Genomic DNA, 27766 nt, shown 5'->3' with positions numbered 1-27766 from the left:
CCCATCCGGAAGTGCTCGGGTTGATTTCCGGTCACTTTGCGGCTGTCGCGGTTCTCCACTTGTTTGTGCGTCAGCTGCTTAAATGTGATTTACTGCAGCTGGGACACACACAAACCTGGTCGTTTTCGTCCCAAACAGGTGGATTCTACCGGACCCGGGTTTTCCAAGTCCACCGGGGTTCCACACGCCTCTTACCGGCCGCATGACGTGACTTTTCTCTCCTTTCCAACATTCCTGGCCCTGGTCCGGACACTTCTCTCGGACCTCCCACACCTCCATCTCTGTCTTTTCGGACCCTCCAGGTTCGTCGACCCCCGCCATGGCCGCCGCTACCTCCACCCCCGTGGCCTCCGGCAGCCGCGTCGGCCGTCCCTCCGCCGGCCGGACACCCGCATCCGGCTCCGGCTCCAGCCCGACCCGCCGGTCCCGCATCCAGGAGAAGGATGAGCTCCGGCACCTCAACGACCGCCTCGCCAACTACATCCAGCGGGTCCAGGAGCTGGAGGGGGAGCGGTCCACCCTGCTGATCCGTCTGGAGGAGACCGAGGAGTCCAAGAGCCGGGAGACGGGGACCATGCGGCGGCTGTACGAGGAGGAGCTGGCCGATGTCAGGGCGACCCTGGACGGGGTGGCCGGGGAGCGGGCCCGGCTGCAGATCGACTATGGGAGCCTGAGTGAGGAGTATAAGAAGCTCCAGAGCAGGTAAAGAGGACAAGGAAAAGAAAACACTGGGTTATTCAACACATGCACATATTTATACACACTGCAATGAATAAATGAATATGTGAACCTGCAGCCAGAAGTAAAATAGAAAACAAACATAACACTGGATTGGATGAAAGGATGACTTTTTTTTTTTTTTTTTTATAGGATATTCACAAAAATACTCTGAAATTCAAAATGTCAGTGTTAGTATGTTATTACAGGACAGTACAAAACTTTTACTACTTTTGTTAAAGTTTTCCAAAAACTGTATTATCATATAGAAAATCAAGGTCAATGAAGTTACCATATTTGGCATGAATGGTAAAAAAAAAAAAAATCCAATAACTGTATATATAACTAGAAAAGCACTGGGAGAGCGCAGACCTCTGCCAAGGCAGATCAACCCCCCCCCCACCCCCCCACCCCCCACCCCCCATCATCACCAAAATTTTTATCATTTGTTCCTTGTACCAGTATCAACATTTCCTGAAAGTTTCATCAAAATCCTTCTGTAACTTTTTGAGTTATCTTGCCAACAGCTAGACAAACAAACAAAAAATCTGCCCCACCCCACGCCCATCACCACCAAAATTTAATAATTTGTTCCTTGTACCATTATCAACATTTCCTGAAAATTTCATCATAATCTGGGCATAACTTTTTGAGTTATCTTGCAAACAGCTTGACAAACAAAAAATCCACCCCCCCCATCCCCACCACCTCATCACCACCAAAATTTAATCATTTGTTCCGTGTGCCAGTATCAACATTTCCTGAAAGTTTCATCAAAATCCTTTCATAACGTTTTGAGTTACCTTGCTAACAGCTAGACAAACAAACCAAAAATCTTCCTCCCCACCCCATCACCACCAAAATTTAATCATTTGTTCCTTAGGGCGTCTCATTTTTTGGACTTCTTTTCCGATCAAGCTCTTAATTTGACCAGTTAATCTCTTATACATTAGTAATTCCCCAAAAAATTTTCGGCCCAATCCATAAAGTTTTAGACCCCCCCCCCACCGCCATCTGTAGGGTGCCTGTCAGCCGAGTGCAGAAAACCCATATTTCAATGGAAAATCATGCATTTGTCAGTTAGTTATGCCATATTTGCTCATGTAAATGTCATATTAGAGGTTTTGGGGGATACTACTGTCATTTATGAAGGTCTCAAATCATGTACAGGTCAAGGTCACATGATTTTAGACAAGTTCAAGGTCATTTGACACTGAAAAATGGGTAAAATCACACGTTTTTGCTGATTTCTTTATTGCCTAGTCTTATTTCAAAGATCTGCACTCAGGGCTTTCACTGGAGAACATTTGATCCTAGATTACCCATCTGGTACCCTCCCTTTTCTTCAGTTCAGTAGGTACCAGATTTCTTTTTCCAGAGAATGGTAACACATTTTCAGTGTAAATATGCCAAGTCATCCTAAAGGCAAAACACCCAAGAGTAGTGAGAAGAAGAAGGTGAAGCACCCTGACAGCTGATGGGCACCCTAAAGATGGCGGTGGGGGGGGTCTAAAACTTTACGGATTGGGCCGAAATTTTTTCTGGGAGTTACTAATATATAAGAGATTAACTGGTCAAATTAAGAGCTTGATCAGAAAAGAAGTCCCAAAAATGAGACGCCCTATTGTTCCTTATACCAGTATCAACATTTCTTGAAAATTTCATCCAAATCTTTCCATAACTTTTCGAGTTATCTTGCTAACAGACAAACGGACAGACAGACAAACTCAGATGAAAACATGACCTCCGTCGTCCTTGGCAGAGGTAATAAAAATACAAGAAAACCACAGCGGAAAAGAACGTTTATTTTAGAACTTTAGACCAACATAAGTGCTGATCCAGACCCCTATCCACATCCACATTCTCCCTTTGAACATCATTCCTTACATTAGTACCATTACTTCATGGTACCGAACAAAGCAGGTACACTCACTGTTCATGCAGAGGTGGACCTTACAGACCCTGGAGACCACATTGGACCTGAGATTGTTGACTCACTGTCCTCACTGGAACTGGTGCTGTCACTGTTTTGTAGTGAATGAGAAAATGACCAAATATAGTCACTTGCCTGATAAAGGGTCAAACCTGTATTAATTGCAGTTTTCTTCTGTTAACCAAGAGAACAAATTACAAACAACAAGGCACATGTACACACAAAAGAAACGACTAATAATATTACGGGGGGGGACACAATCAATGAAATATGAAAATATATCAGTTTCTGTCATCCATCCAGCCATCAACAGGTATATTGTTATTCTCAAGAAAATTGTAGAAAATGCTTCATATTTCCAGAAACTTGTCAAGTCTGTTCTTTGTTGCTTAACTACTTGTCTTTTATAAAGCAAGATATAAAGTCATTCCCCTCAATCATTGTGAAGCAGTACTGGGGGGGTCACATTTCCATTATCTAATTATACACTGTTTAGCTTCCAAAAACAAATATTCAGCAAGGATCTAACATTTATGGAATTTATAAGATCCTTTGGATAAAATTCAACTAGAAAAGCACTGGGAGAGCACAGACTTCTGCCAAGGCAGATCACCCCCCCCCCCCCCCCCCCCCCCCCCCCCCCGCCAATCACCCCCAAATTTAATCATTTGTCCTTTGTGCCAGTATCAACATTTCCTGAAAATTTCATCCAAATCCCCTGCCCCCCCTCCGGTCGCTGTTTTAGGCTTCCTAAATTGAGAACTGGACGTGCTAGGGATTCTTTTATTCTTGTGTATACAAGGAATCTGAATTCACGTGGCTGATATCTACAAATTTTTTTATAATGTGATTATCTATCTTTTCATGCTCATGGCTATTATGGCAATTAACTTGTTAACTGCCCCATTGGACCTTTGTCATTTTTGTTGGGAAGGGAGCGGCTCCATTGTGTGTTGTGTAATTTTATTGTGGTGGCATCAGCTGTTTTTGTGTATGTGTTTATGACGCCTGCTGCACATTGAATTTCCTTTTTAAGGATAAATAAAGTTGAAAGTTGAAGTTAGATGCTTTTGGCCGCTGGAGGCTTTTTAGGGTTAAATTTTGTATATAACTATGGTACTTTTTACCACCTTCATCCACAGCTGGTCCAACAGGGCCCGAGATAGTCACTGTACTGTTGTTTTGTTTTTTGTTTGTTTTCTCGTCAGGTTCCAGAAGATTGAGGGTGATCTGTTGAATACTTCGACCCAGAAGAAGAAATTAGAAGCAGCTCTAAACTCCAAAGAGGCTGAGCGCTCAAAGCTGCTGTTGGAGAACGGGACATTAAATGGTGACATAACGGACCTGCAGGACCATCTGAGAAAGGTATGAACACAAACTACATCTGTGTTGTACAACCTGATGATAAAAGAAGTTGTGTAGTGTCTGACAGTGGACATATTGGATATCCAAGTCGTATAATCACAGGCTTTTATTTTTTCTGGGGAATAGCCTTAGCTAGTAGCATTAGTACCATCATAGATATTCATTCCATGGTATTGGTTACCTGCCCCCTGAAGGGAAGACAAGGGGTATTGTTTTTGGTTTGGTTTGTCAACACTTTAGCAGCAAAATTATTGGTTGAACTCATACCAAGTTGGGTTTATAGGTTGCCAGTGACCCAGAATAGATGTGATTACATTTTGGGAAAAGCAACTCAAAGACCAAATTTCTTATGAATTTTTAAAATCTTTTTTACCCCTGTTTTCTTATAATGGCCGAAATTTGGCAGGGGCATCAAGATAGTCGTACCCATTCCCTCATTGATCTCTCAACCATATCTACCTTCGGGGTGGAACAATTTGGCGCTCATTGAAAGATTGCTGAGAGATCATTGGGAGATTGATGAGATTCGTTGAGGGTTCCTTGAGTGTTCATTGAGAGATAGCTTCCCTTTGTGATCGTTGAGAGATTGTTTTGGACCGAGTCAAAACTTTGAGACTGCGGTAACCGTGGAGATCATTGGAAGATCACTGAGAGATCTTGGTGATCGCTGGGCGCTCATTGAAAGATCGTTGAGAGCTCAGGCCATTTTTTTCATCGCTCAACGATGTGTAAAGGGGGTTTAAACAAATAAAGGTACGAATGAGAAACAAACTAGGCAACATTCATTGGAGGTGGTGGTATTCCTGGTTGTGATCTGTTCTCACAGGTCTGTGTGCATGTCTGATCGTTTCCCCGCAGGTTGAGGATTCTCTGGCAGAAACCAAGAACCACCTGAGCACTGAGACGCTGAGGAGGGTGGACTTGGAGAACCAGGTGCAGACCCTTAGAGAGCAGCTGGCGTTCCAAAAGAACATGAGCGAGCAGGTAACGTACAGGCGCATCCTTCACCTGAACCTGACTCCTGTTTAATTCTGTGCATTATTTATTCAAACCAATTCATGGAAGGATGGGTTTCAGTTTTAATGAATATATGTGGGGTTTGTTTTGTCGGTAGGAGACTCAGGAGATCCGGCATCGTAGCGAGACCCAGTTAATGGAGATGGAGTCGACGCGACGGCGGGAGTTTGAGGGCAAACTGGCCGAGGTGATGCAGCAGCTCCGTCAGGACCACGAGGCCCAGATGCAGCTGTACAAAGAGGAGGTCGACAAGACCTTCAGCGCGAAGGTAGTTCCAGCGTCTCTGCAGCCGTGTTTCTAATGAGTCCAGGATCGTTTTCAACAGTAAAACACACATGCTCCCCGTGGATGGCTGTTCTGTTTACGCTGTTCTTGTTGTTTGCGAATTCTAGCTGCAGATTGCCCAGCAGGCCGCGCTGGACAACAACAACGCCGCCTTGGCCACTAAAGATGAACTGGAGAGCACTAAACTCAGAGTGGAGACCCTCAGCTCGCAGCTTCAGCAGTCCCAGAAAGACGTGAGTGGAGCTGTTTTAATCTTTGTAAACTAGATTTGTTAAAACCGAGCCCAAGTCAGCTTTTTTCGTCGCCTGTTTCCTGTGCTCTAGATCTGCGAAAACCGAACTAGCTGCAAGTCTCTTACATGTTCCGTAGTTCAGATGAAGGACTTCAATCAGACAAATATTTACGAGCACTGACACAGAACAAAACCACCTGAGGACTTTAAACGTATACGAGTGCCCTAATAACGTTTATTATACCTACAATAATCCATTTTATTAGACTGTAATAAACAGCAAAGTAGAATATAATTCCGAAAGTGATATTTGATATGAAGTATGAGTTGGAGGAAAGGAGCCTGGAAATGTCAGTGTGAACCGTATACAGCTGATGTTTGTGCTGACGAAGCAAATAAATGATTAAACAAACATACTCATTCACTTACTATAATTATCTAGTATATGACTGTTGTATAACCTGCATAAAAGTGATATCATGCATGAGGAAGACGACCTCTACACTGGTGGTAAAGTTGGATAAAACTGATCAGCTGGACAAATGTTTGGGAACTGAGCCAGCACAACCTTTAACACACTGAACTATGAAATGTTTCTATAAAATCTGTAACTTCCCTTCTTCTTCAGTGGTTAAGTTGATAGCTTCTAGCCGATCCAAATAGTCAGTTAATTTTTATTGAATTTTTTACAGCAGTAGTACAAAAAAAATGTCTAAATAATAGGAATTGTTGTTGGTGGCCTTTTTTTTTTGTCAGTGAGGCAACAAATACGTTAAGGATTTAAGAGGATTTAAATGTAGGAATGGAATAATAATCATTTTTTTCCCTTTAGAATGAATTAATTTTATTTACAGAAGCAATAGGTCCACAATGTTGGACCATCATGTTTCTGAAATGGCTCAGAACGTTTGTTTCCATTTTTCATTTTTAAGATACAGTCCCATCAAAAAATTATATTCTCTTTCATCTATATAGGTGTTGGTGGTTTTCATATTTTGAGATCCAGGTTTGGTAGGGGGGGGTCGCCATTAGTTCTGGGGGGGTTATACTTTGTGTGTCACAAAATCTTGTATCATAAAATGCGAATTTCTTTCTTTTTTTGTATTGTGCTTTTGGAGATGCACAATGACAAATAAAAAATTTATATAGATTAAAAAAAAAGATACAATCCCATCACCTTCTGCATTTGATTATGGACCTTTTAAAATTATTTAGTAATAATAAAAAAAACAGAATAGATAAACAAATTGGCTGTGTTTTAATAAAATCATTAAAAAGACAAAAGCAAGTAATGGTTTGGAGGAAATAAACTGGCATGGTATTATCAGCAGGTGGCAGTATAGAAGAGATGAAGAGGAGAAGGATATCTTCATATTATCTGGGAAGATGACAGAAACGGCTGATCAGTGACTTAATTTCTACATCTTCTCTATTAGTTTTTATCAGAAAACTTGTGCAAATTTATCAGAAAAGCATATTTCCATTTCTCCTTGTCTGTATTTACTCTTAAAAAAACAAATCGCAAACAACATATCCAGGACTTTTTCTTCAAAACTTCTAAATGTGCATTAAATATGTTTATAGACATGCTTTGACTAACTCTAAATGACATTTCAAGTATTGTTGCTGCAGTCATGTGGAAATGCTGACAACAGGGGGGTGTATTCATTTGTTTGCAATAACTACAGTTGCAGAAAAAAATATTTGACCGCTCTTGTTTTTCTTCAATTTCTTGTTCATTTTAATGCCTGGTACAACTAAAGGTACATTTGTTTGGACAAATATAATGATAACAACAAAAATAGCGCATAGTAGTTTAATTTCAGAGATAATATCTATCCATTCTCCATGTTTTCTTGATAATAACCAATATCATTTCAGTTCTTACATCAATATCTATGGCATTGTACTGACAAAAACAGTGCTTTTAGGCATTCCATGTTTTCTTTTCTGTCTGTTTTAGTCACATGATACACACAGGAGTTGGTACTTGATTGCATAACCATTGTTTTTGATGACATTTGATCTAATTAATCAATTGACTCATAATTTAATTAATTTTGGTCTAATAATTTTTTCTGCTACTGTATGTAAATGCATTACAGATCGAAAAATATAGATTTTTTTTTTTTTTTTTTACTAATTGTCACTTCGGCTAACAATCAATAATTGCTTCTTTGGGTCAGGGTGAGTGTGTGATGCATCCACGTGTTCTTAAAGTTCTGAATAGTGTGTTATGGTCGTCTGTTCTTAAAACACTGGTCATAAACATATTTCCATCGTGCACTGTATTGTTTTACTGCAAAAATCCATTTTACTTTGCACATTATAGTTTATTGTTGCACCTTACTGTTTAATTGTCTAGATTTTTGTCAGTTTTTTTATTCTTCTAATTTATTATGTATTGTGTTCTATTTTTTATTTTTTTTTATTCTATTTTACTGTTTGTCATGTTGCTGTTGCTGCACTACAATTTCCCAGTTTGGGATCAATAAAGTATGTGGGTGCTTCCACGAAACTGGTCTCTAAAAACAGGACAGAGGGGCTAAAAATTTAAACCAGATGTAGACTAATGTTATGAAGCAATTTTGGAAGCAGTCCGGGTCTATTTTAAAAACAAATACTTACTTAGATAAGAGAAGCTATTTTTCAGATAAAACACATTTTTATATTATTTTCCATCATTTTTAATACAAAAATCAGCATGTAACACAGTCAAAAGGACACGAAAATTATGCGCTATTTTTTTTTTTCCTGTCTTTTTATCCTCTCACAGGTACATTTTGGGAATTGAACTAATTATTGAAGGCAGAGTGTTTTACAAAAATGACCACTGTTGCAAAATCATTCACAATTTATTTGTGTTTAAATGGGCAGATTCTGCATGTAAGTGGACACAATGGGTTACACACCAAACCTGGAATGAGACTGAGATTCATGAAAAACCTGCATGTCTGGATTAGAAAAACCACTAGGATCGACACATTTAACACAGCGTCTTTATTTATAGTGCTATATAAGACCATTTACAGCCATGTTTTCCAGATCAAATACACTGACACTGTTTTTCATGTCCCAATTTTGTTGGGACATGTCCCATGTCCCAATTTCGGCCCCAATATTTTATTAAAAATTCATTAATTTTGGGATGGCTCAGAGCAAGAGTATGATTTTTTTTTTTTTTTTTTTTTGCATTTATCTGAAGTCATCATTAGGTGCATCCTGGGGGAAATATGTCTACATTTAGCTTTTATTATTGCAGTGGTTCCCAACCTTTTTTGGCTCGTGACCCCATTTTAACATCACAAATTTCTGGCAACCCCAGACATTTTTTTTTTTTTTTTTTTTTTTTTTTCTTAGCTAAAATTAACTTGTTTTTGATCATGTAACAGTTTGCTATACTATGTTGCAAATAAACGTTAATTTTAAACAACATTTAGTCTATATAATGTATATTATTATGGACGGAGGCAGAAAAGCCAGGTCGCAATTACTGCGTAAAGTGAGAATTTAATTTTCCTTGGTCAGGATATGTACAGTCAGTCCAGCTTGGATTTAAAAGGCTGATAATTAATATCGAACAAACAATAACTCAAACTATGAATTAGTAACACTGGTCAACAACAAATTTATTGTTTAAGTTTTTGAGCTGATTTAGGATCATTTTGGTGTGCTGAATCCGTAAATCACATTAATTTTGCTCAATCAGGTCAACTTTCTGAACTATGCTACATATTGGCTTTTTAACATTTTTGCTTACATTTATGGGCATTTTCACATCATATGATACAAAATTCTTTCATATTTCTTGCAATAAACGAGTTCTGAAGATTTTACTTTTGCCGATTTTTGATTAATGGTTTTTTTTTAATATTACAGGTGAATGAAATGGCTTCAACTAGAAGATCTTGCAAAAATAAGCCTGACGTATTCTGCTACATCTGCGGTGAATACACCATTGTACCTAACAGGAATCCTGTTAGAAAATGATTTTTTTTTCTCTTAAAACCTATTTTGGGTGAGAACTATATAAAAAAATCAACTGATAAAGTCACAAAAATGTAATCAATTTTGTGAGAAGATGAGATTTTTCAAAATCAAATTAGCAAAAAAACCTGACCTGATTGAGAAAAACAGATGTCTTTTTTGGATTTAGCGGTGCAAAATGGTCCTAATTCAGTTGAAAAAACCTAGACAACTTGCAAAAAACATTTTTTTTCTTAACCCAGTGTAATTAATTAATAATTTTCATTGCTGTTTAGTGCTTGTACTTTGCTGCTGTAAACCTGAAATTTCCCCCTTTGGGACTAATAAAGGTATATCTTATCTTATGAAAGAGCTGCAGCATCTGAAACCGACCACAATGAACATTTGAAAGATAAACAGTACCACAGTGCTTCAGTTTCAGCTTCAGTTTGTCATGTCTTTTATGGATTGTGATTGTCTCTCTTAACTCACCATATATTTTTTATTAGTAAGTTTTTATTTATTTTTTTTATCAATTACTAGAAATTTCGGCCAACCCCATGTAGGGTCCCGACCCAAAGATTGAAAAACACTATTATTGGGTCTAAAAAGCTGGCAAAGTCCTCAATACCAAAATGTGCCCAGTTTCATAGAAGCAGGCATATATAGACTCGTATCGCTGCATACGGCCGTAGACCCATGCATACATAGAGTACACATCAGCTGACTACAGGTTTTTGGGGCGTGTCCTGCTGCTGACTGTCATGCTAATACTGTGTGCCGTTTCCTACCTCTGCCGGTCAGAAAATGGTCCTGGAGGATCGCTTCCAAGAGCTGGAGAGGACTCTAGACCTGGAGCGGAAGGTCTGGCAGCAGAAGCTCAATCAGAAGGAGCAGGAGATGCTGAATATGAGGAGCCAGATGTACAGCCAGATGGAGGACTACGAGAACCTGCTGGACGTGAAGCTCGCACTGGACATGGAGATCAGCGCCTACAGGAAGATGCTGGAGGTGGAGGAGCAGAGGTAGGAGATCGGATGATAAACTTTATTTCAAACATAAGTAAGAATAAAACAGAAAGTTGAACAAAAGGCAAAAAGGAAATTCCAAATTTAAACGAAACACTCCAGAATATTGAAGGTAATAAGTTAACCAAAAAAAGAAAATGTCAGAATGTAACAACTGCTTCATGTCCGAAATGAAGTCCTTATATCATCCAACCCCAAATTTACAGTATATGACTAATGTATACATTCTATAAAATAAAAAGGTCAAGATAACAAATTAAAACATACAATCAATAACTATTACTGTTGTGCTCCTCTTCATTATTACGATATCTGTGGAAAATAAGGTTTTTATACATCATCTTAAATGTTATTATACTTTCACACTGTTTGATAATTTTTCTATGTTATTTGGAACTAATTTATTTATTGCTTTGTATAATATTTGTGCTGTTTTAACCCTATAAAACCATTTGTGTCATATTTGCTACACCAGGTTCTGAGACCTCCATCTTATCAACAAAATCAATATTTGCCTTAACCCTTTCGTGCACAAATTATGAGAACCTTAATCAAGATTTTTTTTCCTGAGTGTTTTTATTCCTCTTTAGGCATGAAAAAAACAATGCGATTGAAAATTTTCTTATGAAAAATAAATAAATAAAAAAAAGTTTAAAAAAACCCCAACAAAACATACATTTAAAAAAAATAGTAATAATAATAATAAAAATTCTTAGGAACCTATTTTTCATGAAGTTGCAAAAATGTCCGCTCAGCTGGACACCATGCATTTAGTTTTTGAAGCGAAGAAACATGCATTTACTGATAATTGCATGAAAACTATAACTATTACACTCAGGGGAGATCTACACAATGTTACCAATTCATGTCAGAAACGATATGTAATGTCTTAAAACTTTAATAAAGATATGTGTAAAAAAAAATTTTTTAAAAATCCATGAATATACAAGAGAACAGCTGTAGAATAAGTGTCCACTGTAGTGACCAGTATACATGAAAGGGTTAAAAACCCGATACGTGTTTTCTGCCCCCTGGTGGGTTATTATCCCGCTGCAGCCAGTGGAAGGACTTTTTTTTTTTTCTTTTTCTTTTTTTTTTTTTTTTTGCCTTTTTCAATATGGCCACTATCATTAAATCATCCACACACTTTTTGCAGGAAAGTCTTTGGTAATTTTTAAAAAGTTACGTTAAGAACAACATTTATATTTAGTGTCATGCTTTTTTTTTTTTTTTTTTTTGGAATAAGCACTTCATGTACTGAAACGACGCATAGTTACTTGATAATTGACTCTTTATAATATAGTTAAATTGTGTTTAAAAACATGCGTGTCAAATTTGGTACTGCAGGTATACAAGGGGCTTTATAAAAACTCCCATTGTCCAAAAATATACTATAAACAAAGTGATATGACAAAATGTTTTGTTTGGAAATTGTTGAAAGGTCTAATAAATCCAAAAAATTAGAATTTAGTGGCTGTTTTTGATGGTTTTACAGGGTTAAACTCCACCAGATCCTTTGATGTGTATGTATGAGAGTAAAAACAGTTTATTGGTCTGTTCCCCATATCCTGTATTTATTTTCTGTTTCGCTGTCTTTTGAAGTGTGCATTATGGTTGTAGTTTGGTTTTGTAGGAATTTCCCCGTACATTTACAGTCATTCAAATCCGGTCCTTGAGGGCTGGTATCCTGCATGTTTCAGATATTTCCCTCTTCCATCACACCTGGTTCAATTAATGATCAGCTTATCGTCGTGCTCTGCAGTAGCCTGATAACGATGTAATGGTTTCTAGGTGTTCTGGAAAACAGAAATATTTAAAACATGCGTGATACCGGCCTTCGACGACCGGATTTGAACTCCCTTGAAATAGAGGAACACAAGTGAGTAATAGAGACTGACCCTATACCACGATTTCGCCACTTTTTTTTTTCCATCAGACTGCAGCTATCTCCGAGCCCCTCCCAGCGTACGACTGTCCCTCGAACACAGGAGGAGGGCAGAATCAGGTTAAGAGGCAGGAAGCGGAAACACGAGGACGCCTCCGGGAGCACACCTGCCTACAAGAGGCCCGGTCGGTCCTTGGACGTCGGCGCCGTGAGCGTGATGGAGGTGGATGCGGACGGCAGATACGTCCAACTGAAGAACAACTCTGACACGGTAAGAATGTGGTTCACAGGGTCAACACTAGGGGCAGCGTTGCCCCCTTATCCACCCACTTCCTGTTGAGCTGAAGGTCAGGACGGACCACAGCAGATGCAGTCCATTCAGCACAATTCAGAACTAATTAATGGTAACTGAGTACTTTTAGTCTAGGTTTAACTACATATTTGAGTTACTTCTTTACTTAACCGCTTACCTCAGGCCATTTTTGTCCGTTTTTTTTGTTTGTTTTGTTATTGATAGACGATGAGCTATTGTGAAGGCACTGTGTCCAGTGTAGTTGTTTTTGTTAATCTCTTCAAACATTCATTCATTCATTCATTTTCTGAACCCGCTTTATCCTCCCTGGGGTCACGGGGGTCGCTTGGAGCCTATCCCAGCTACATAGGGGCGAAGGCGGGGTACACCCTGGACATTTCGCCAGTTCATCGCAGGGTTGACATATAGAGACAAATAATCACTCTCACATTCACACCTATGGGCAATTTAGATTAACCAGTTAACCTATGAGTGCATGTCTTTGGATGGTGGGAGGAAGCCGGAGTACCCAGAGAGAACCCACGCAGACACAAGGAGAACATGCAAACTCCACACAGAAAGAATCTCTTCAAACATCTTTGACTAAACTACTGGTCAGATTCATTTAAAATTTTATGTGTAGTATAATATGTGAAATATGAAGAATTAAAAATTAGCCTTTACTTATAATGGTCCATATTTTGATGGTTTATAACATGGAAATGGTTAAGATGTCAATATACAGGGTGGGGAAGCAAAATTTACAATGAACATTTCGTTGTTTTTTCTCAGCAGGCACTACGTCAATTGTTTTGAAACCAAACATATATTGATGTCATAATCATACCTAACACTATTATCCATACCTTTTCAGAAACTTTTCCCATATGAGTAATCAGGAAAGCAAACGTCAAAGAGTGTGTGATTTGCTGAATGCACTCGTCACACCAAAGGAGATTTCAAAAATAGTTGGAGTGTCCATAAAGACTGTTTATAATGGAAAGAAGAGAATGACTATGAGCAAAACTATTACGAGAAAGTCTGGAAGATACTATTAAAGAAGAATGGGAGAAGTTGTCACCCGAATATTTGAGGAACACTTGCGCAAGTTTCAGGAAGCGTGTGAAGGCAGTTATTGAGAAAGAAGGAGGACACATAGAATAAAAACATTTTCTATTATGTCAATTTTCTTGTGGCAAATAAATTCTCATGACTTTCAATAAACTAATTGGTCATACACTGTCTTTCAATCCCTGCCTCAAAATATTGTAAATTTTGCTTCCCCACCCTGTATTTACTATTGAGCACTGACAGGAAGTCATATATAGACTTTCATTTCGGTTCATGACCTTTTGACCTTGAAGGGTGAAACACAAGGTCACCAATGTCTAGATTTCAGCAATCTTCTAGGAAACTAATGGTCGGATTCATTACAAATTTGGATATGGTTTCCTTGGGACAACATTTATTCACAGTTTTGAGAAAGTTTGCTTTGTCAATTTTTGACAAATTTTTGAAATGGCAAACATTAGCCATTACTTATAATGGGTCATATTTTAATGGCTTATAACATAGAAATGGTTTGAGATATCAATATAGTTACTGTTGATCACTTATAAGAAGTCATATTTGGACTTTAACTGAATTAGTTGCGTTGACTTCCAGTGAAAGTACCACCCTTTTCTATTGGGAGATTGATCCGCATCCAGACCACAAGACTCGAACATAGAGACAGAACGTGACAACCTCACAAATTCAACTTGGTATTGATTCTTGATAGAACATGACTGAGATACGAGGACATTGTTCCTGATTTTAGCTTACCAGCTGACAGGCCATAAGCTATTGTCGTCATGCGGCGTCCGTCGGTGTCGTCTGTAGTTGTCGTCTGTCGTCCGTTACAAAAATTTCAATCGTCATCTTCTCCAAAACTACAATTCTGATTGACTTCAAACTTGGTATGCAGCTTCTTTATGATGATGTCAACAAAAGTTAGTGAAATTGTTTGGATCTGGATCTGATTCTGGATTTGGTGCGACTTTGAAAAATTTCCCCATTATAAGAGATAGGAAGTGGATCGATGCAGTAACTCAGTAAATATAAATGATATCCAGTGTAAATTTCTACAGTCCTATCCTGATGGGGAGATGACCAAAACATAATGTCCACATGCTGATCAGGATCTTCTTCTGGATCCGGGAACTTACGGAAAATTTAACATGGGCTCTTATGGGGAAAAAAATTCAGTCGTCTTCTTCTCCGAAACTCCAGTTCTGATTGACTTAAAACTTGGTATACAGCTTCTGTATGATGATGTCAACACAAGGTAGTGACAGTACTTCGATCTGGATCTGATTCTGAATTTGATGCCACTTTGAAAAATTTTCCCATTATAACAGATAGGAAGTAGTTTGATCCAATAAATCAGTGTCAATGATATCAAGTTGGAATTTGAATTCTTTACAGATCTGATTGGAATATGACCAAAACATGGGCTATTTCTGTACTATGATAAATACACAGAACTGGGTGATAATAAATGGCATCTGGATACATTTCCCAAAGCTTTTAATTTGGCCGGTAAGCTACAGGGCCATTGGTCCTTTTTTTCTGTCTTGATCTGGTGATTATTATGGTATGAATTTCAGCAAGAATGTTTCTTTTTAGACATATGTTAGTCAAATATACACATAAAACTGCTATAATGATGATCATCAACAATATTTTTTTTTCCTGCATCAACCTTTAAAACCACTTCAGCCCTGTTGAAAACAACATAATGTTTAATGATTTTCAGCCTTTTAACCCATTAAATGCCACTTTGAATACTGATGCCTGTCTTTATTTAGAAAAACACAAAATCTAAGACTATATAAAATGGATGTGGTATTGTTTAATATCAGTCTTGGACATGTCAAAGGTTAACAATAACACTGATTTCATTGCATTAGTAGCTTTTATGTGAGATTAAAAATGTGATTTCAATGCAAGTCAGTGAGGGTCCTGCACTGAACAAAAACTATCCATGCAATGAAATGAGTGTTATTGATGATCTTTAACATGTCCAAGACTGATACAAAAAACACAGCATCCCTCCACAGTGTATTACATGGAACATTTGTCATATTTTGTGAACTGGAAAAAACACACTCCAAACTGATCTGTAATCCGTTTTCCACATAAATCACTGAATGGCTTTATCTCCAAACCCTGAAGCCTTAACTGTATCTGAGGCAGCCATTGTGCTTTTTATTCCTCTATTGTTCTTGGTCTGACAGCTGTAGTTACTTTCCATTGAAAACTTTAATGGCCAAGACGTTTAAAAGCCTGTTAAATGATCCATTGTGTTCAGATTAAACTCAAGCTTTCCAAGTATTTCGCCGTCTGATGTCTATAAAAAGCAGAAAGAATTCAGCTCCACATATTTTTTTTTTTTCCCCTCTGAAATTATCCAGTTTTGATTTCAATAGATGATCAAATCACGCAATATCTTAGAAAAACTGACAAGAATTATCGCTTTTTTCCTGTGTTCCTTCCTCTTTCTTTTACTTCAGCACTTCAACTTTCATTAAGGTCTTGCTGTAGTAATGGAATATATTTCTGTTTCTATGACTGAAAGGACACATCTCAATACCCATTCTATGAATTAGGATACAGTCTGTGGTAGAAAGTGGCTGAAATCTCTTTAAATATGAAGGCTGACCACAATTTTCTCCATAAAGCCATTTAATGAATATGTAGTATTTTAGATCTCATTTTTCATGACTGAATAATATGCTATTTATTTGCTTATTAGACTGTAAGAGATCAGAAAAGAATATAAAATGTCTTGAACTATTACTGTCGTCTTGAATACCTACCCGTTCTGTAGGTTTGAGTCTTCAGTCTTTAACACATCCTGTCTCCACTTCTTTACTCGGTGCCAGCAGGTTAACAGTTCCTGTTTGTCATGATCTGTTCCAGGATCAGCCGATCGGAGGCTGGGTGGTCCGCAGGGTGTACTCTGATGCGGGGGACATCTCATTCCACATCCCCTCTCCCTGTGTCCTGGCTGGGGGGCAGACACTCACTGTGAGTCCTTCCACCTCATACGTTTATTATATCCCTGAAAGTATTTCGGGGATATAATAATGAACAATAATAGCTGAAACCCTCTATCACAGGGTTTATACTCTTTTTTTTTTTTTTTTTTTTTTTTTTTTTTTTTTTAAAATCATAGTAATAGTACAGTAATGGTAAAGTAGCCACACTGTATATCTTCACTTTTTTTTTTATCTGTTTTCCATTTTGAACTCACCTACACATAATTCCTGTCCAGAATTAGTCTATTTTCTGTCATGGTCACTGTTCTCCATGGTTTTGTGTTGCCTTTTGTGCTGATTTCTTGCCTGAAAAAATGACAGAAAACTTATCGTGACATTTGCAAAGCTGTGATATAATGCATGGACCATAAGATGAAATGATGGTTTTTGCATTGTGAGTCAGCCACTGTTTTGCTGTTTATTTGTGCACTGTCTTTACCCTCTGTTTCATAGTGTAACAGTAGAAAAAAAAACTGCTGAAAGTGCTCCTAGTATGTAAGTATGTAGTGTGTACAGATACTTGCCACCAGGGGGCAGTCAAACAACTGGTTGGACATGAGGGAGTAGATTGTTTTATTCGCCTAGTCTTTTATCCCTGATACAGTGTTTTATTTTATTATTGGACTGTCTTTTCTCTGTAGCACTTTTAGATTCTGCTGAACGAAAAGTGCTTTATAAATGCTATTATTATTATCATTATTATTATTGTTGTTGTTGTTGTTCTTTACATTTAAATTTCTAATTTTGTTTATTTCAAATATAACATTAAAACCAAACAACAACAAAAATTATGGGTCAAGGGAAAGTGAACATGTATGATAAAAATCAAAGTTATTGTTAGAATATACTGCATGGACTCTTTTTAGTTTTTTATTTTTATTTTTTTTTAGCTCAGTCTCTCTGTTTTTTGTAACGCTTTTCCAAATTTCAATTGGTTCAGTACAAAACAAAAGTTACAACCGATGGAACAAAAGTAACTAAATTTATTGACACCTCTTGGCACAGACTTTTTACCACATTTTCACAATACTATTACTTTGTCAAAGAATTTAAAGTAACTTGTATTTGTTACTCGTATTCATTCATATTATTATTGTCCTTAACAGATTTTTACACATTGTTTGTAGAAATCGCAAATCTTCAAGATTTATCATTGCATGGTTCTGATTTTGGGGATGTAGCTCCATAACTAAAAAAAAAACATGTTTTTTATTATTTACTTTTAATATTTTTTTTAATGAAACTTCCAAAATGTAAAGATATTTGAACATACTTTAGAGACCTTAACCAGTTTTTACAAGTATGGAAAGAAAATGTGCATATTTGATGTCCATTTCTGTAGCTCCATAACCAGTAGTGGAGCCACAACACAAAAAGCATTTCATATACCCTAGAAAACTTTCCATTCTCTGTTCAGTCCAGTTTTCTGTCTGCGACTGCGTCCGGGCAGGTTGAAGCGTAGTAACGTACGCAGTCACATGATCAGGTCAATGAAGATATGCCCTCTCAGATATTATAACCTGCATTTTATTTGAACTTGGTTTTTATTAGGAAAAGTGTGGGTTTTTTTGTTTGTTTTTTTTTGTTTTTTTATTGTAATGAAATATATATTTATTGAATCATTAAAACATATTTTTATTACAAATTTTTTTTTATCAATTACCAGAAATTTCATGGTTCAAAAACACTGGTTTATCCGTTAATCTAATTCTGACCCTAATTAAAGCTAAATGCATTGTTGTTTGACTTGTGTGTTTGTACCGGTCAGATCTGGGCAGCAGGTGCAGAGGAGGAGGCCGACACCGGGGACCTGATCCTCGAGGGCCACAGGAGCTGGGGTCCGGCCACCGACGTCCGGGTCATCCTCCTGAAACCCGAATATGAAGTAAGTGACGCCGAGCGCACGTCCCCGAGTCCACCCACTGTGTCGAACGCGTTACTACGACTACGTCCTACTTACAGGAGACGGCTGAGCGCAGGGTTCGTCTGGGTCGGAACGAGGAAACGCAATTGGAGTTCGATGAGGAGTTTGTCGGTGGCAGCGACATCCAGCACTTTAGGAGACAGGTAAAAAAAAAAAAAAGAAAAAAGAAACAGACACTAGTTATTCCACCAGTGGAAATTGGAAGTGAAGTGTATGAAACTGATGCACATTTGTTCACTCTAAAGCCAAAGAGAAAGAAGAAGAAGTGTTGCTCTGTGTCGTGAGTGCACAGTTGAGTGGGTTGAACAGTAAGTGACGTCCACTCGTGTCCTTTCCACTCGGCTGCTGCTCCGTCGTGTCCCTGTTCAGACCTGGCTTTAACATTCGTCCCGAGGCATTCAATCATAAGTGGGAAAACTGTGGTACAAATGTTGAGATACGATCACTCAGACGTCTTTAAAGGTGGTCTGGAATGTGTGTGGGGGGGGCTTCATACATGCATACATACAGTAGCTTTGACATGGTTTCAGTGGCACGGCCCTCAGTTTTACACAGATGGACTTAAAGGCTGGTACCAGCACTTACGAAGTGTATTAACCCAGATGGAGCATATTGTTAGCCTCGTAGCATATTTGCCTAATAACTCGTATTTTTGGCCAAATTGCGATATATATATATATATATATATATATATATATATATATATATATACGTAACTTTACTATCCGAACACTGCTGTTTCATTTTATGCAGATATCGCAGTTTGGCCGAAAATATGACGTAGATTTACTGTTATATAAGCAAACTGTTTCTTTCAACATTGTGACACTTGCTTTATATTTGTTAGAAACATTTGTCTTTGGAGAAATGTAGATTGAAACATAAATACAAAGACGTATGGGTTGTTTAAAATCTAATAAACAAGTTAAAAAAAAAAAGATTTATTATGCCATAAGGCTAATGATTTGTTGAAAAATAAATATAACTTGAACCGTTTTTTCAAACTGTACTTTTTCTGCAAACTTTTTGAAGCCCCCTCGTGTATATACAGGGTGACACAAAAAAACGGGAACTTTTTAACAATCCAATAAAACCAAGAGTGATGGAAGAAAAATATTTTATTCATAGTAATTGAAACCTTAAAACATGCCATTTAAGAAACGATGATGGAATTTTCATTTTTTAAAAATGACTTCCTGTAGATGGCGTCCTCCTGTACGAATGCATTCTTGAAATCTGCTGTTGAGATTCCTCATTGACCGCTGCAACATCTCAGCTGGGATACTGTGAATTTCATCCTGAATTCTCTGTTTTAACTCATCCGGAGTTCTTGGTCGAGTCGTGTACACTTTACTCTTGAGATAGCCCCACAAGAAAAAATCACAAACGGACAAATCTGGCGATCTAGGGGGCCAGGGAACGTTACCGAATCTTGAGATCACACGGTTACCGAACAATTCTCGCACAGCCGCCAATGGTTACTAAAATGGGAGTGTGTTTACTTGCTGAAGGTCACTGTCTCACAGTGCTGCCACTTGCTCATGTCTGCCAATACGCACTTCAAAAATTCCCGTTTTTTTTCCCATAGTAACCACTGGCGGCTGTGCAAGAATTGTTCGGTAACCGTGTGATCTCAAGATTCAGTAACGTTCCCTGGCCCCCTAGATCACCAGATTTGTCCGTTTGTGATTTTTTCTTGTGGGGCTATCTCAAGAGTAAAGTGTACACGACTCGACCAAGAACTCTGGATGAGTTAAAACAGAGAATTCAGGATGAAATTCACAGTATCCCAGCTGAGATGTTGCAGCGGTCAATGAGGAATCTCAACAGCAGATTTCAAGAATGCATTCGTACAGGAGGACGCCATCTACAGGAAGTCATTTTTAAAAAATGAAAATTTCATCACTGTTTCTTAAATGGCATGTTTTAAGGTTTCAATTACTATGAATAAAATATTTTTCTTCCATCACTCTTGGTTTTATTGGATTGTTAAAAAGTTCCCGTTTTTTTTGTGTCACCCTGTGTGTGTGTGTGTGTATATATATATATATATATATATATATATATATATATATATATATATATATATATATATATATATATATATATATATATATATATATGTGTGTATGTATATATATATATATATATATATATATGTATATATATATATATAATTATAAAAGCCAACACACAACAGTAAACACACGTCCTGCTCCCTCAAATTAAGGTTTCCGATGATAGGGGAAAGGAAAATTAGCTGCACAACAGCGGGAGGCTTAGAGGAATTAGTAAAACATCTATAGGTTTCACTTTTTAAGGTCCAGTAGTGATGCGCAAGTCAGACCCACAGGGCTTTTGTGGAATTATTTGACCCAACCCGTGAGTAACCCGCTGATGTGCGCATCACTAACGTACGGCACAGAACGCACCCCCATATAATACCTGGACGGACCTGTCCATAGACCGGCTAACGTTATTAAGAGTCAAAGGTGTGTGTGTTTTAGTTCAGGTTCCACATTCAGCCCAATTATGATCTCAAGTAAAACAGTATAACAGCCGATAAATAATGACTCCAAATTTAAATCCAAATTTTATTGTAAAAAGTCTGTATAGGATCAGTATCAGATCGGTACCGGCAAAACTAATCCTAAAAAGAATCGGATCAGAGGCAAAAAATCCAGATGGGGACATCACTAGTCCAGCCCGTCAGATGAATTTGTGAATTGCAAAAATTACACTGACGATATTAACAATCATTTTAGTTCAGGTTCAACCTACAGATCAGTTCAGTATCAGACTGGTATCGACAAAACTAATCCTAAAAAAAACGGGATTGGAAGCAAAAAAAAAAAAAATCCAGATCGGGACATCGCTAGTTTCAGCTCCTTGATTTGAGTCGAAGCAGACATCACCTCACGCTTTGAATAATATGTGAGACAATATTCCACCTTCAAAGCCCCTACGGTCTGAGGTGCAGATGAGCTTCATCAGTCTGTAGTCCAGTTACATGTGAACTGATCAGAACTGATGCACTTAAACACACATTTGGAGACGGATTCTAACGCCAGCTCTGAACAGAACCGGTGTCATAACATGCATGGCTTTTCTCTAACACGTCTGAGACTCGAACGCTCAAACCTGTGTGTTTAGAATAGAAGTGTGATGCAGCGCTTGAAATAACTTCCAGAGCATCTCCAGACACAACATTCCCATTCCTCATATTAACTTGTACTTCGCTCATACTTTAAGATTGTGTTTTGAGTTCTGTTTTGCTTTTTCAGACTTTACTGCCTGACATTAATGACTCCACTATATGTTTAAAATTATTTGTCTGTAAAGAGTTTTACACAATCTACTGCACCATTTGGGTTGGATAGGAATAACAAGTGGTTTTCTTTTTCTTTTTTTTTTTTTTTCAATAAATGGCATTAGCAATAGACTTTTAAAACGATAAACATGGGCTCAAAAATGTTGAGATGTTACAAAGGCATTAGTTTGTAACATCTCCCATACGGATGTTTCTAAAAATACACAGAACTTCACATGGAAACAGGACATAAAACAGAAACACTGTGCATGGGCTTGGCTGCGTTACTGCACGTTCAGACATTAATGCAAATGAAAGAAAAAAAGGATAAAACATGATTGACTCAAAATAAAGCTTCATTTGACATGGTCCACCTAGTTCAGGGGTGTCAAACATACAGCCCACGGGCCAAAACCGACCCCCCCCCCAAAGGGTTCAATCTGGCCCACAGGATGAATTTACAAATTCATTGATCACAAAGTAAAATTCTATATTTTTCATTCTATATTTTTCCTTTTGTAAATCCACTGTGATGTCAAAGTTACAATATATGTGTGTAGTTGAGGCATAATATTGTTAAAATTGCACTTCTTAAATTTCAGGTTGTTTATGGAACTTCAGGTTATTCACACTTTTGCTAATAACTTTTTTCACTGTAACTTAGCTAATAACTTTTTTCACGAGAACAAAGTGACAAATTTGGAATTGTCCTCTTTTCTAAGTTATTACATTATTATTTTACTGGGCCGGCCCACTTGAGGCTCCTGAACTAAAATGAGTTTGACACCCCTGCCTTAACTGCATGTTTCAATCATAACCAAACCATTCAGTAAAGACTAAAGAAGGGTTTCTGCAGGTATCAGCAAATCTGATTTAAGGCTTTTTAATGCCACTTTAAGCAAATTTAATTCCCATGTTCAACTGCAGATACAGTTTTATATATAGTTTTACATACAGTCGTGGAAAAAATTTGTAGACTACCCTTGTTTTCTTCAATTTCTTGTTCATTTTAATGCCTGGTACAACTAAAGGTACATTTGTTTGGACAAATATAATGAAACAACAAAAATAGCTCATAGTAGCTTAATTTCAGAGCTGATATCTATTCATTTTCCATGTTTTCTTGATAATAACCAAAATCACTTCAGTTCTTAAATCAATGTCTATGACATTGTACTGACAAAAACAGTGCTTTTAGACATTCCATGTTTTCTTTTCTGTCTGTTTTAGTCACATGATACACACAGGAGTTAGGACTTGATTGCATAACCATTGTTTTTCATGATTTTTGATGGTCTAATAATTTTTTCCGCGACTGTATACATGACGGTTTACTGTCGACAGGCTTTAACCAGGTTCTGAATAGTTCCTCCTTCAGTCACTTCTGCTGAAACATGCATTTTCCCATTTTTCTGACATTTGCTAATATTCCATCCGCTCTTTCACCACAGCATGAGCACGCTCACAGCACGTTGCATTCCAAGCATCCGGTGTTGATGCCTTCGCGCATCAGCCTTAAACAATAGCCAATCATCACACTATACTAGAGCCCGACCGATTTGGGATTTTTGGGGCCAATGCCGATACAGATATTGGGGGATAAAAAAAGCTGATATCCAATATTGGCCGATTACCGATATATTGGCCGATATATGAAATAAGAACATTGATCTACACAGGATATAATAATCTTATATTAGATAATTGTGGACAGGTGGATAAACAGTTGCATAAATCTTTGTTTATCTCACAAATATAATTGACATAACTTTTAAATGCAAACTATGCAATCACAAAAATAATTAGAGCAAAAAATATGACTGAGCACAAAATTATGTTTTCACTCACAAATTTGGATGTGTCTGCCTCACGACACTACAACTTCTTATGTGAAGTAAAGACTAAACTGAGCATGTGCAGAGTGAATTAGGTGAGTCCTAAGTTGTTCCTGATTGGAGCAATTGCAAGAGTTACAACTGACCTGTGTTACAACTGTCCCCAGTCTCCCCTACAGTATTAGCGTCATTGTCCAAGCAGGAGTGAAAGTGAAACTAACTCACTTTAAAGTTCCTCTTATTCTCTGGGCAGCGCACAGACACACACACACACACACACACACACTCACACTCACACACACAGAGAGAGACAGGAGCAGCGAGCGATAGAATCTCCGTACAGCAAAAAAAAAAAGTTAATATATCGGCTACATCGGCTACATATTGGCCGATGTTTATTAATTGGTGATATGCTATAATCGGCCTGGCTCTACACTATACTTACAATCAAAATTACTAAATGTTCATATAATCAAAATAACAAAATAAATCCTGAATAACAATGCTTTTCTCCATCAAGTGCATTTAATTTTCTAATGCCTCTGGACATTGAATTTAATGCTTTTTAATGCCATTTAACCCTTTTTCAAGCATTCCTCTATTCCTCTTTATGCATGAAAAAAACAATGCGAATTAAAAATTTCTTCTGAAAAATAAATAAAAATAAATAAATAAATAAAATAAAAATAATTCAAAAAAACTCAAATACATAAAAAAAAATAAATAAATAATAATGAAATACAAAAATTCTTATGAACCTATTTTTCATTAAGTTGCAAAACTGTCCTCTCTGCTGGACACCACAGGTTTAATTTTTGATGCTTAGAAACATGAATTTAGTGATAAATTGTGTGAAAACTATGGGGAGGGCTTGTGATTCTGGGGGTTTATGCTCAGGAGAGATCTACATAATGTTACCAATCCATGTCAGAAAAGATATGTAGTGTCTTAAAACTTTAATAAATATATGTGTAAAAAAAAAAAAAAAAAAAAAAAAAACAACGAAAAGAACAAAATCCATGAATACACAAGAGAACAGCTGTAGAATAGCTGTCCACTGTAGTGACCAGTATGCATGAAAGGGTAAAAAGCCTTAACTTTCACAATCTATTTGACTTGTAATGCTTTATAATGACCTGCAGAAACCCTGTGATTAAATGTAATTTCTTTTTTTTGGGGGGGCGGTTTCTAGGATCTGTCTAAGGAGGCGAGCTGTGCAGTTATGTGACCGCTTATCCATCTCCCGCTGCCTTCCTCGTCAGATTCCTCACTCTGGTCTACAGCAGTCGGATTCCAACATCATGTCATCCAGCAGACTGCAGTTAAAATCCGGACCTGTTAGATTAAGAGCTCACTCAGACGCCTTACAGCCACGACGTTCACCTCGGTATCCCTAACTAACCTCATAACTGCACAAGAATGTTTTAATTTAAAAGGTAAAATAAAGTTTTCTAAACAAATGTAATATTGGTCTATGTATTAATGAGCATTTATTGCAAATCCAGTTGAATTTGGTGGATAAAGCTGTTCAGATGAGACAATATGGGTGACCTGCAAAAAAAAAAAAAAAAAAAAAAAATTAGGATTATGAAAGAATTAAAGGGTTGAATCAGTCGAACTGTCATTTAGAAAACGCATTACAGGATGGTTGGCTGAAGAAAGTGGACATTGTTCCAACTTGTGCTGTTTTCTGAGACTTTTTTTATTTTTTAAAACATACACAGCCTGTTCAGTTCTGCACTGTGTTTTGTTGGATCGCCTTTAGCTTTGATTGCGGCACGCTTTCACTGTGGTGTTATTTTAATACGCTTATACAACATTTATTTCCATCCATAGCTGCCTTAGTTTTTGTCCAAGATCTTATGCTGATGATAGAAAGCTGGACCACTGTGTAAAATCTTCATCATATCCCAAAGATTCTCAATGTGGTTCAGGTCAGGACTCTGTTCTGTCCAATCCATGTGTAAAATGGTGTCTCATGCTCCTGAATCCCTCTTTCACCATCTGATCCTGATGAATCCTGGTGTTTTCATCTTGGAATATGAAGAAAAACTCCAGTTTATTCCGTATCAGCTGAACTCCTTTTACGGACATGGAACATTGTGAAGCAAGACTTGATCAAATGAAACAACCCCAGGTTACAACACTGCCCCCACAGGCTTGTACTGTGGGCACTAAGCATGATGGGTAATCGCTTCATCCTCCTCTGGTCCATCACACTGGGAACAGGGTCAATCTTGACTCATCAGACCTTTTTCCATTGAAGCAGTCCAATCTTTGTGCTCCTCATTGTATCAGTTTAAGGGTTAAATAACTGAAACATATTAATCACTACAGGATCTGAACACTTTTCTAAGATAAAGATCCAGTTTAGCACTTGGTTCAGGAAAGAGACAAGACCTGGGTTTAATACAACGATGTGACTGAAAAAACGCCCCACAGTGTATTGAAAAATACTTCCAACCAAATCCCAATCATGTCTCAACACTAGTCAATGTGCTTTCATTTTCTAAATAATCCATGCGTTTACATGACAACTTTTATTCCTGGTTTAATCTGCGTAAAGGTTAGATCCTATTTAAGATGCCCATATAAACACCTTATTCCAGTTGAAAAAGAATAGTTCGGATTAAATTAAAATCCGAATAAAGTCACTGGTTTAATCCCGTTTTTATTCCGAACTAAATTATTCCTCGGACATGTAAACCCTTTATTCTGTTTGGACTTTATTCCTTCCATTCTGCACATACTCGTCTTGTCCTGTCGTGATGACGCACACATTCTGCGCTGGAAGAAGAATACGCAGTGCAGTCTAGTCAACCCAAACCGTTCCAGTGGGCTATTCTGATGGGATCTACCAGCCTCTAAAACCCTGAAGGAAGAGTTCACCACCTGTTTTTTTTAATTAATTCATTTGTCATGCACGAATGAGTTCGATAAGTGGGCAAATCAGTTTGCACTGCAGTGCACTGACTGCTTTGTTCTTGCAGCCCTTCTGTTAGCTTAGGTTAGCCTAGCTTAGCATAATTGCTTCATTCCTATGGTCAGACGTAGCCAGGCTTTCATGGGTGATTCGTAGTATTTTATGAGTGATTTTGTGAAATTCATTTCTCCCTAATCATTCCTTTAGTCCGGTGGGGTCAATATGATCCCAAATTGAGGCTCAAATCATGGCGATGTGACTTACTGCGGTAATGAAATCTTGGGAAATAAAAAAAAAAAAGCAAAGCTAAAACGGTAAAGGAAGGGGTGTGAGAACAAGGCAACATGAGCACTGCAGCGCAAACCCTTTTGCTCACTTATCTACCTCATTAATACCTCATGTAAACCTTTATTCGGGTTTAACATTTCCATGTAAACAGAAGAGAAAATACTTTAGTTCCGAATTGATTTCTTCTGGAAAAATAAATCGGATTTAAAAAACATCATGTAACCGTACTCATTAAAGCTTATTTGCATCTGGATGCAGACTCCTGGAAGTCCTGGATCATGTGCATCTGTCACCGATCCAACCACTTCCTGCAATCTGAGGGAAAGGCACAAAAAAAGACAGTGTACCCCTCCATGACAAATTACACTGGGATCATTCAAGATCTGATTCTAGCAGAGGTTTTCCATCTGCATGTGTGACTGAAGACGATGGTATACGATTCACATCATCTTCAAACTATCCTCGTGTCCTGTTCATGAAGACATGGTCGTCCTGGAGGAGACCACTCTTCTTAAGATGAAGACACACCAACCCGACTGCCGATCTCCCCGACACGGTCAAAAAAGTGTGAGGAAAACACCAAATTGACTACCAACTATAGTGTATGTTCTGCACTTGTGCGAGACGTAAAACCAGAAAATGACGGAACATCTCTCTAAACACGGATCTCGATGTCGTCAGCAG

General features: G+C 37.8%; 1 protein-coding gene across 2 annotated transcripts; it reads left to right on the top strand.

Moving 5' to 3' along the window:
* Positions 1–20: 20 nt before the first annotated feature.
* On the top strand, positions 21–26236 carry lmnl3 (lamin L3). 2 transcript variants are annotated; one of them, XM_030126060.1, is made up of 12 exons: positions 21–702; positions 3859–4015; positions 4874–4999; positions 5130–5300; positions 5425–5550; positions 10320–10540; positions 12480–12699; positions 16684–16791; positions 18571–18687; positions 18765–18869; positions 18972–19034; positions 25064–26236. In XM_030126060.1, exons 1-11 carry the CDS (start codon positions 320–322, stop codon positions 19008–19010), a joined length of 1773 nt encoding a protein of 590 aa, XP_029981920.1. In that variant the 5' UTR covers positions 21–319; the 3' UTR covers positions 19011–19034; positions 25064–26236. The 2 variants fall into 2 exon arrangements, with proteins under 2 accessions (XP_029981920.1, XP_029981929.1); XM_030126069.1 differs by lacking the exon at positions 18972–19034.
* Positions 26237–27766: the final 1530 nt, after the last annotated feature.

Source organism: Sphaeramia orbicularis, chromosome 3 (genome assembly GCF_902148855.1).
Source record: "Sphaeramia orbicularis chromosome 3, fSphaOr1.1, whole genome shotgun sequence".
Lineage (NCBI taxonomy): Eukaryota > Metazoa > Chordata > Actinopteri > Kurtiformes > Apogonidae > Sphaeramia > Sphaeramia orbicularis.
The sequence above is the reverse complement of the archived record's forward strand: the minus strand, read 5'-3'. Positions and strand labels throughout refer to the sequence as shown.